The 12,049-nt window shown below is 39.5% G+C and overlaps 1 protein-coding gene across 1 annotated transcript; it reads right to left on the bottom strand.

The window, feature by feature from the left end:
- Positions 1-2,530: 2,530 nt before the first annotated feature.
- Positions 2,531-11,156, bottom strand: LOC311000581 (LIM/homeobox protein Lhx8-like; the record flags this gene model as incomplete). Its single annotated transcript, XM_083991319.1, has 8 exons — positions 2,531-2,607; positions 2,842-3,022; positions 3,352-3,447; positions 6,244-6,347; positions 8,202-8,422; positions 8,576-8,697; positions 9,402-9,560; positions 11,124-11,156. The coding sequence occupies 8 exons, from the start codon at positions 11,154-11,156 to the stop codon at positions 2,531-2,533; spliced, it is 993 nt and encodes a 330-aa protein (XP_083847445.1).
- Between the last annotated feature and the right edge of the window lie 893 nt (positions 11,157-12,049).

Here is a 12,049-nt window from a genome sequence, read left to right as displayed (position 1 = left end):
TCAAAAGGGAGCTGAGGATGAAGTGATCGCTTTATTTATTTATTTTTTTTAGGTTACCAGTCAAACATTCATTTGAAGGTTCTCCAAAACCCAGACACATCCATGTGGGAGTACTCATACACCGGGGCCCAGGTGTTCAAAAAGTGTAATCTGGATTAAAATTGTCATCAGGATTACGCAATCCATCTTACTTTTTTTTTTTAAAGCATGTTATTTATAGCTGCCTGTCTTACTTTTATCCACTTTGTTCAAAGCACAGTCTGATCCAGATACAAACTTTTCAATCTCACCAAATCCAGATAACAGGTAGAATAGCAGCATGGGGTCACTCAAAGTGTTTAAAAAACACAACAACTGGGCCCTGAGGATCCTTTGGCAGGAGCTAGAAAGTGCTGATGGAGAGAGAGAAAATTGATTATATGTTTCCCATGCCCGGAAATAAATTACATCACCAAATTACCTTCTTAGCTACTCCAGGTACGCATAAATTTCACTTTTTTTTTTTTAGAAAATCTTCATTTTCTTTTGTCTGCCCCAATCTGGAAAAATAACACACAAACAGTCTAATATTAACCATCATTGTCCCCTTAGGAAGGGGACACTCTCACTCTCACCATCTGTACTCAGGTTGGCAAAGGGAAAACTGTGTGAAATTGGCCACAGGTGTACCAGATCTCTCTCTGAACATACAGCCACCGTCTCATCATCAAGGCTGTCCGCCTGAGGAAAGGAGACATGCTACAAATGGTTTATGCCATTTACCATGATATGTTTGTATGGGATGGTACGTGTGCGTGTGTGAGAGAGAGGGCACCTGCAGGGAAAATAGTTCCATGTTATTTACACAATGATTAGATTTATATAGTTGTATTTAGAAATTCAGAACATTAACTGATTGACACACACCTTGTCCAAGCTGTTGGGAGATGCTAACCCTGATTACTCATCCCCTTCCACCCTCTCCACTGAGAGACAACTGTCTATTACTGTCTGAGGGCCAACTCCTCAACATCAGTGTGCTCCTGTGAAGGACGGCTCTCTCCTGTCTCCTTTGTTTTTTTTCCCTGTGCAACAATGTCATTTCACTGCTGAGATCATCCTTCAACCAAGGCCAGCTGAAGCACCAAAATGTGTCACTTCTTCTGCTTAAAAGATTTGAAGGTAAGTGTAGGCTACTTGACACTTTGAATTATTGTTATCATTATCTTTTGCTGCCCAGTTTTGTTTCACTGTGGCAGGGTTGCTGCTGCCTGGAACTGACACACATATATACATACATATACACATATATATATATAAACCCAGTATACTTGTGATGTGGCAATTACAACACAAATTAACTTGCAGCTTTTCAGTATGCAGAAAAGACTAAGCCTTATCTGCAGGTCAAGAGACAGTTGTTTTTTCTACATTCGGAGGCTGCTGATACTGGACGAGGTCTCTCACTTGATCAGCAGAGCTCATCCACTGTTTGGACTCTGTTGATCATCCCTCTGGCCAAGGCCCCTCTCCACTGATTCAGCTAAAAAAAAATATCCTGGTTTCCAAACTTATTCCATCAAAGAATTCTGAAGGCTTAGCCTCTTCCATACGAGGCCTATTTTTGCTGCTTCCTGTCCGGAATTACTTATATATATTACTATATCTTCACAACTACAAGGGCTGTATAAATAATCTTGGTCTCAAAAGAAAGCTAAGACTTGTGAGATTTCTACATAAGTGTCAGAATCAAGATATGTGTTACGCCTTCAGACTGGCTCAGCTCTGAGCTCTGCAGGCTGCTTCTCCCTCAGACAGCTGGCTACCTGTCCAAATCATGTCCAATCAGCTAAAACAACCACAGGTGAACTGCAATCAAGGTTAGGAAATAGAGAAATTAACTAATCAAGTTAATGTCATGTAAGAAGAAAGAAAGAAATCAGAATTTTACATACAACAAATGATGAAGGTTTTTTTTTTTTAATAATTTATATAAGAAATATTTAGAATTTATATATTTAGTGTTTTAATATAAATGCATTATTTGCTTTGAAAATAAGACAGAAAGGAACAGATTCATTTTCCAAGAATGTACCATCTCCAGTGGCTTTAATACACAGTATAATTCTGATAATCTTCCCACACAAACCATTTGATTCTGACAGAACTGACATTTACTCAGTTATCATTCAAAAGAAAAAGAAAAAAAAACATTGACTGACAACCAAAAATTTGTACATCTTTTTTTTTCCAACAAAGTGCCTCATCTCATATTTTCCAAATAAATTAAAGAAATCCATATCACATACATTAGTTTTAGCCAAGTTCCATCAACACTATACTAGTCATTTTCACCATTCTTCTGTGAATCTGTGCACAAATGATTAAATTAATGTAGTGACTTAGGTCACATTTCTCTTTAAAGTGTCTGCTCACATATTGGTGAAACTTAAATATGATTGTTGTTCATCTGCTCAACAGTTAATGTATATAGTAATGACACTCTTCATCATCCTCTTCAGTCTTCAGAAGCTGGGCTGCAGCTCAGGTCTCAGGCGTGGCTGACTGGCAGTTGTGTCATTGAATGGGATATGAGTGGCTGCAGCAAAAGAGAGTCTGGAGTTTGGACTGTGAAAGAAAAGTTAGAAGAAAAGAGAGAGTTTATGAATAAACCACACAGACCATCTATCACATGACCACTGTATATATAGTTACAGTAACAATTGCAACATTCAATATGACAAACAGCTAGGTTTGGGGTTTAGTAAATAGAGATTCTGTGATGTCTGTGTATGAGTGTTAGGAGATCATTTTTTGACAAACCTTGTGGTCACTATAGTGTGGTATGAATGCGTTTCTTACCATCCATATAAGTCAGTGTAGTGAGGAGGGGTGTGTCTGGAGGCATAAAGGTTGTGTACTGCAGGTCCTCCATTAAAGGTGGTGTCATCTGATCAGGAGCAATTGATGACATCATGGTTGAAGAAACAGAATGTGGGCTGATGTGTTTCTTTTGACGAGCGCGGCAGTTCTGAAACCAAACCTGCAAAGAGGTACAGCTGGACTTACTGGACTTTCTCATGTTATTCTCTACTTGCCACTTAAACAATGCTTCAAATTAATTTTATTCAGTCACACAAGTTTTTGAAAATGTTTAACATCACAATTCAACTGTTAATAGGCCTAATAGTTGTAGTTGTTATCAGTGCCAGTCCTCTAAGGGTCCTCGATCTCAATGTCCTAAGAGAATATTTACATTTTTGCGGAATTGACAGGCAAAATATGACTGGCTTATCCTACAGACCCCAATTACAGAATTTTTACAGCAAATATGACAAAAGCTTCTCTCAGAGGGGATCACAGTTGCTTCACCTGAATGACTCTGCGGCTAAGACCAGTCCTTTCTGCCAGTTTCTGCAGAGTCTGGGCATCTGGGTTGTTATCTTTAGCAAACTGAGTTTGCATTACCTGCGGGCGTAGAAATGACAGAGAGGAGAACGTTTATTTGGCTGACATGTTGGTTAAGTTTGACAGTGCGAGTGGAACCGTTTAGAAGAGATAACTACAGCAGGAGTGCCCAGTCTGGTTTCAAATGATTTACCTTCTACTGCCACTAGAGGACAGAAGACTGAACAAGCTGGCTACACAATCTATACACATGTTATGTTTATTTATTTGATATGGACATCACAAATACATTAAGACTGTTCCAGTGGACAGACCAGATGCTTTGCTTGAGTGTGTTTAGCACAAGTGCTAATTTTCAACACCAGTCCATAGGCGGCTAATCTAAAAATACAGAACATATTATCAACAGTATGAGATAAAACCAAGTGCATGACACTACATCACGACAGTAACATACTAAAAAATACAGAGCACAAGCACACATCACATTGCCTAACACTATTACACTATGGTATTGCACAAAACCTAGATAAGGGATTAAGCCGGGATATGTTGGTTATCCTGGCTGAATTTAGCCTCAAGTCGGTTGTACGAAAGCAGGCTAAATCTATCCTGGTCAAGTTACTATGGTGATTTATTCTCTGAAGCTAGCCTGCTCCAGACCAGGCTAACAGCCAGGCTTAGTTGATTCTGTTGTCTTTATCTGTGAAGTCAGCAGTCACTCTGATCAGAAATCTATGTGTTTCATACAGTTATTCCATGTTCTTATGTACATATCGGCCTGATTTATAACCAAACAAAATACATTTACAAATCTGTGTCCATCTATGATATTTTCTATGACTTTCTATGATTTTCTATGACCACTAGTAGCATCACTGGCTTCTCATAAAAAGCAGTGGAGCAAAAATGGCATATAGATTTATTTTTATTTTTTATAAAATGTTAATATATTGGCCTAAATATTGGTTGAGGTAAGACAATTAGAATAAAATTGAGTGACAGTGACTGTGAGCAACCACCTTCCAAATAATTTATACACCTCATGTGAACATTGTTATCAGCAATTTATTGAAGCAGCAGACTGCTTAATGTTTTTATATTTAGCCTACCGGTAATTTATTTTCACCTGTTGCACTTTTGGCCACTTTTGCTGTATGAACTTGTATTAGTACTTGTTATGTACTTAAGATTATAAGGAATTTGTGCAATGAATCAACTGCTCATAATTTAGGCAAAGTGCACAACTGTTGGTTTGTGAAAGGAACTAGAGCTGTGATTATAGTTTTGGATTATTCAATCAGTCCACAGTTGTCCGCTGCGCTCTCGAGCTTTACGACAGCGGTGCTTTTTTTTTTTTTTTAAGAGGTGTGTCACCTGACGTCAGTGTTCCTGTTGATTGGAGGAAAGTGGCCACACCTGTCCTCTCATCGGTGAATCTGTGATCAATCTCTCTGGTCTACTGACGAGAGAATAAGTTCCACCTGGCTTGACCAAGCCGCTGCTCCTCAGCCTGGCTCAGTGTTAGTGCAACCAATTAAGCCAAGATGCGCCGATCAGACTAGGTCAAGCCGCGCTTGCTCAGTTATCCTGGCTTTCTTTATTCTACTTTTGTGCTCTGGAGTGAAAGACCAGGGGCCTGTTGTTCGAAAGTAGAATAAAGATATCCAGGATAAGTGGGAAAGCCAGGTTGGACAAAGTCTCATAAGTCCATCCTGGTTTAGTTGGTTGTTCCAACGCCGAGCCAGGCTGAGGAGGGGCGGCTTTGTCAAGCCAGGTGGAACTAATTCTCTCGTCAGTAGACCACAGAGATTGATCACAGATTCACTGATGAGAGGACAGGTGTGGCCACTTTCCTCCAATCAACAGGAACTTAATGCTGACGTCAGGTGACACACCTCTTTCAAAAAAAAAAAAAAAAAAAAAGCACCGTCGCTGTCGTAAAGCTCAGAGAGAGCGCAGCGGACAACTGCGGACAAATTAAATAATCCAAATTCCTTTCACAAATTAACAGTTGGTGCACTTTGCCTTAATGATGAGCAGTGGAGGTTGATTCATTGCACAAAATAAGTACAGTTTACAGCACATGGCCAAAAGTGCAAAAGGTGAAAATTAATTAAATATTAGAACATTATGCGGTTTGGTGCTTCAATAAATTGCAGATAACAAAGATGAGGTCTATAAATTATTTGGAAGGTGCTTACACTCACTCAATTTCATTCTTATTTTCTTACCTCAACCAATATTTAGACACATCTATTTTGTAACATATTTTATGAAAATAATTTTGAAGGCCTAATTACGAAAAAAGAGCCTAATAAATATTGTAAATGTTTCATGTTTTTTGATTATTGTAAATGTATTTTATAAATTTATAAATCAGGCCAATATGTACATAAGAACATGGAATAACTGTATGAAACACATTGATTTCTGATCAGAGTGACTGCTGACTTCACAGATAAAGACAACAGAATCAACTTAGCCTGGCTGTTAGCCTGGTCAGGAGCAGGCTAGCTGCAGAGAATAAATCACCATAGTAACTTGACCAGGGTAAAGGTATCCAGCTTTCGAACAACCGACTTGAGGCTAAATTAGGCCAGGATAACCAACATATCCCGGCTTAATCCCTTATCTAGGTTTCGAACAACAGGCCCCTGGACACACCTGATGGATCTGAATCAAACACTCATTTTAATTCAGTTTTTGACTCCATCAACTCCTGACAAATTCACATGGCTCATTAGCTTGTTGTGCAGATGTGACATAACCTCATGTTAATCACAGCAGCAGTTTACTAAAAATATTAACTATGACACACACACACATACACACTCACACAACAGATGATGATACCTGTAACTGGTCAACGGTGAAGCTGGTCCTAGCCCTCTTAGCAGGTCGAGGCATGGAACCGGACTCGTCCTTGTCTGCCATACTGTCCACTGCTTTAGGTTGCTCTTTAAGACAAGACATAGGATAGGATACAGAGATTGTTTAAGATTCTGAAATGTAAGCCCTTCTATTCCAAGTCTGGGTTAGGCACTAGTGACCGTAAAGCAAAGGTAGGTAGGTAGATATAGTTTGCATACAATTCAGAAGAGGACACAAACTTTTTTTTCTCCAGGTCTGACGATAAAATTGTGGAAACCGTTCCTGTTTTAGGTCAATTAGGATCCCCCCAGTTTTTTTCTTATTGTAAAATGGCAGAATAAGAGACAGAAGAGACAGGATTTTTTATAATAAGTTGACTGAGTTTTAACAGCTTAGAGAATTCCACATAATGATGTTTTGTCATCAGAAGCTTCTTGTAGGCTAACCCACATATTGTTTGAGTTAATTGGAGGCACACCTATGATATATTTTAAGGTACTCCTTCAAACGCATGGGTGTCTTTGCATGGCATCATGGGAAAATCAAAACAAATCAACCAATCGGGAACATCAGGAAAAGACCTTCGGACCTTCACCAGTCTGGTTCATCCATGGGTACAATTTCCAGATGCCTGAAGGTCCCATGTTCATCTGTTCAAATGATAATACTTGAGTATAAATATTATGGAAGCACACGGCCATCATACTGCTCAGGAAAAAAATAGTTTCTGTGTCCAAGAGATGAGCCTACTTTGGTATGAAATGTGTAAATGAACCCCAGAACAACAGCGAAAAAACTTTGATGCTGGCTGAGGATCACTGTCCACAGTAAAACGAGTTCTGCACCGACATGAGCTGAAAGTCCATTCAGTAAGAACAAAGGCGCTGCTCCATAACCACCACTAAAGTCCAGATTACAGTTTGCAGCTGCACATAGGGACAGATACTGTATGTCCATTTTTGGAGACATGTCCTGTGGTCTGATGAAACAAATGTAACTGCTTGGTCATGATTATCACTGTTATGTTTGGAAGAGAAAGGGGAAAGCTTACAAGCCTCAGAGCACCATCCCTCCCGTTAAAGGGATAGTTCAACATTTTCGCAAATTGGCCTATTGCCATAATCCCCATAGTCTTAGCAGTAGGGTCGTTTACTTAAATTGTTGGTGCAAGCTATTTTTAGAACGGCGGAGCAGAGCCGCCAGTTGCTCAGACCTACGCTACAGAGGCTAATGGGATTTCTTGGTTTCCCTCATCAAATTCATCAAATACACAATCCAACAACTCCAAAACGCTCTTGTGGACAAGTTGTGACCTGCACATTCACCATGCTATAAGATAATAACGGAACGTCATGAGACAGAGCTGTTTTCGGGGCAAATGCAGAGACTGCTTGCCAAAAAACTGCCCCCGATGGAAACGTGCATCAGCGGTTTTGCATGAATTTACCTCGAAAACAACTCTGTCTCGAGTATATAATGTTTATACTCAAGGCCTGAACCTCAACCCTGTGGAAAATTTGCGAGCAGCAGCAAAAAGGCACACAGACTCAGCTCCACCAGTTCTGTCAGGAGGAATGGGCCAAAAATCCTGCAAGGTATTGTGGGAATCTTGTGAAACGCTATACCCAAAACACTTAATCCAAGTTAAACAGTTAAAAGGCAGTTCTTTCAAATACTAACCAAGTGTATGTCAAGGTCAGTCTTTGATGAAAATAATTTTAAAATGTCAAAAAAATTCTGTCATTATTCTGACATTTCAGAAATAGAAAAAAAAATCGGGGGGATCCTAAACAACCTAAAATATGGATAAAAAACCTAAAACATGGATTAAAAAAAAGAAATGATCTCTCTTTTTTTAAAAAAAACTCTTGGTTGTAACTGTACATACACACATATCTATAATTCAGTGTAATGTTCCAAAATAATTTCCTGACACCCACCATTTTCCTTAGCACGTTTGATATTCTCCACCATAATATCATAGTGTGTCCGGCAGAAGACCCTGTTCTCCAGTAGTCCACATTCCTCTCCAGTGGACAGCTGGCGCTTACAGGAGGTGCAGGAGAAACAGGCCAGGTGGAAGGTGATGCCTCGCGCTCGACGCACCCAGTCGCTAGAGTGGATGTTACGGCCACAGCGAGCACAGCGGGTCCCATACCTCCTGAAGAAAAGATGAGAAACAGATGTTATGTTGAACTTTCTGCACACCAGAAAAGTGAACTTGAGGGATGTTTCATATAAAATACTTGAAATCAGTACAGCTGTTACACTAGTTCTTCCATTGAAATTTTCCTAATATGTCAAATGGATTTACCTGAAGTAATCAAGTTTGCAGAAAACCTGTTTGTCTTTGATGTAGCAGCTCACATGTCGCCCCAGTGATGTCTTACACACACTGCATGAGAGGCAGCGCACGTGCCAGCATAAGTTATTCACCTGAGAAAAAAAAAAAAACCCATAAAGATATAATTGAACATAGAAGACCTGTCATTGACAATACAAATAGTAATCAAAAAATAATTTAGGGTATATTTATCCTTGTTAATATAATGAAACATTCATTCATCTTCTGTACAGCTTATTCTCACAAGGGTCGCAGGGAAGCTGGAGCCTATCTCAGCTGACTATAGGGTTAGAGGCGGTAGGCCTACACCCTGGTCTATCACAGGGCCAACATATACAGACAGACAACCATTCACACCAACCAGGCAATTTAGAGTTGCCAGTTAACCTAACCTGCATGTCTTTGGTCTGTATAGGAGGAAGCCGGAGTACCATGCATGCACAGAACCCAGAACCCTCTTTCTGTGAGGCAACAGTGCTAACCACTGCACCACTGTGCATAAAGAAACCTCTTTTTTTTTCTTCAATAATGCAACATTTCGAAATTTATTTTCATTCACGTAAAAAGAAAGAAATGTGGTTCATGTTTTACCCAGTTGGAGTGTTGAAATGTGTATGTCTATTTAAAAAAGGCTTCTAGTTAACATTTTTAATTCAGGACAACAAAAAATAACAATATACCCCGCTGCAGACATCAATTGAGACTTTGTTTTTATTTGTTTCCCCACAATTAGTTACAACGTATGAGGATTATCCTACTTTTGCAGCGTTTTTAGTGACATTTTCTAGAGTCTGACCTTGAGCAGGTACCGGTCCACTATCTCCAGGCCGCAGGAGGTGCACAGGGTTCTGCCCTGCTGGGAGGACACGGCGTGGACGGAGGACGAGGAGGAGGAGGAGAGGGAGGACGGAGAGTACGAGTCCTCCTCGAAAATATCATCAGGCCCGGAGGAAGCCTGTCAGAGGGCGAAAACACAATATTATCATGTCATAAATACCTATATCACCAAATGAATAACGTAATGTTCAACCTGAGCAACAATAACAATGTTTCGAAAGGACAATTGCTTTCATTAATTGACAAGGTTATTGGCTACTTTTTTTCTTTTTTAGGCTACATAGTTTTTTTTTTAGCGGCACTTTGATGTGAGTAAACAGTCCCACAAGCTAGGTCTAAACTCTGCACACTTCACCCCACGAGAAGCAGAGGATACGCGGCCAGTGTGTTATCAAAACCACCTACTGTGTCGACATAAACACTTCCATGTCGCAGTTGAGTGACAGCTGCCCCGGTAGGTCGCCTCTCTCCCCCCGACATGGTGTCACCGGCCACAGGCGTCAGGCGTCAAACACAGTTTTGATCAATTGTACCTTTCATTTCCATGACAACCACAGAGACCGGCCCCCTCCCCAAATACAGGTAACCCCTTAGCAAAAACTCTTTGATTTGTGACAATTGAATTTAGCACGTATTTCGCTATATTTCAGGGGGCTGTAGTGGGCAGTCGTGGACTAAAGTGGTCCACATATTCACTTTATTTTGGATGTGTGCGCGTGTGTGTTTGTTTGTTTTTCCCCAAGTCAATAAATGTCCAATTAGCAAACCGTTAAATGTTAGGCTACGTCAGGAGACTCGTGCCCGGCACCGTCCTCACAGCTGAACCTGATTGTGACTAATTGTGTTCACAGCTGCCCACGTGCATGTAATTAGGACTCACCACTATTTCAGAGGCAGCTTCCAGGCACGAGCCTCCAGTCAGGAAAACGATGCCGCCGAATTTGACTGTTTAGTTATTGTTGATTTGTTGAACTATCAGGTGTTAATTCATGTGAAAGCAGCAGGGTTGACGTTGACCGGCTATTAGGCTACAATAGAAATTATAACCCTTTTAATTAAAATCACTTTTTAACTGGTTAACAAACACCAAAATAGTTGCCTAAGGTCAGGTCAACATAGGCTACATTTCTACTATGATGACCCCGTATGGTAGCCTACGTAGCTACGGCCTCAGACTGGTAGGGTGAAAAGCTAAATAATAATAATAATAATAATAATAATAATAATAATAATAATAATAATAATAATAATAATAATAATAATAATAATAATAATAATAAATTCCGCCTTCTTTATAGCCTTTTGTCTAACTTTTGTCAATGCAATAATAGCCTTCGGTCAAACCCTGTCTGACAAGGTCAAGTTGAACTTGAATTTACAGAGCTTAGACCACCAGGCCTAATTTTTCTAGACATAATGATATTCCGAATTAAAGTCAAACTAACAGCCTGTTTGTGTATTTCCGTCCATGGTAAAGAAAGAAAAATACATTGTTGCATAGTGTATCTTACACCTTTTGCACAATTTAACTCTGCAATAAAATACGAATTAAACACTTTATTCGAAATTGTAAAATGGGTTCAACATAGGCCTATATATTGATCAACGAATAAAAGTGACTTTGAGTAAATTATTGTGGAAGTTGTAGCTTTTTAAAGTAGTGCTGTTTGTCCATACTCACCAGGCTGTTGGACACGGAGTTGAACATTTCCATGGAGCATCAGACTCATGCGCATCCCTCCTCAGCCAGATGTTGCTATTCCACAGCAGCAGCAGCAGAGGTCTCCGTCTCGTTTCAGGCCGCTATTAGTCCACTGTGCTCCAGCCTGTCCAGCCTCAGTCTGACTGACTTCTTGGTCTTCTGAAGACTTGTTCACTCTTTAAGAAAGACGAACTTTCCACTTGAAGCAGCCCTGCGCACCTCCCACTCTCCGGGCCTGGACACGCCCGCTGCAGCATCACTCAATACATCGGATTTTTACTTTGAGCATCCAGTGAACTTCCGTTTTTCTTTGTCCTTCCTTTGTAGATGGGACAAATACAGTGGTAGTTCTTTCTTTTTAATTATTATTATTATTATTATTATTATTATTATTATTATTATTATTATTATTATTATTATTATTATTATTTAATTCTTTCCGGCAAATAGCCTACTAAGGAAACCTAACATTTTTACGGTATTATAGCCTATTTTTTGTTTATTTATTATTCCCCATTTACGTATATATTTTAACTTTAACACAAAAACTCAACTTTCAGGTGATCTTTTCCTGTACCATTAATATTTTTCTGTATTTCTTATACCCAGCAGGTCTTTGGGGAATTATTTGTTCTTCTTTGCATGTCTGACCAGCAGCACCTTCACCTGAGTGGATTAGACCAGAACAGAGTCATGGATATGAATTACATGAGATCGAGTGACAGTCTGTTCTGTTTTTTTTTCTTTATTTCTTTTTGATGTGCAATAAATTAATACCAACACTGGAAGTGTGCAAGTTTTTGTTTTTGCAAATCACCCCCCACCAGGGATTTTTTTATTCTTTTTATTTTTTACATTTTGTATATTTGTCTTAGGTAGACCTGTAGCACCTGACATCCTTAGCA

Source organism: Trachurus trachurus, assembly GCF_905171665.1.
Source record: "Trachurus trachurus genome assembly, chromosome: 17".
Lineage (NCBI taxonomy): Eukaryota > Metazoa > Chordata > Actinopteri > Carangiformes > Carangidae > Trachurus > Trachurus trachurus.
Note: the sequence above shows the minus strand (reverse complement) of the source record. Positions and strands in the feature narration are given on the sequence as shown.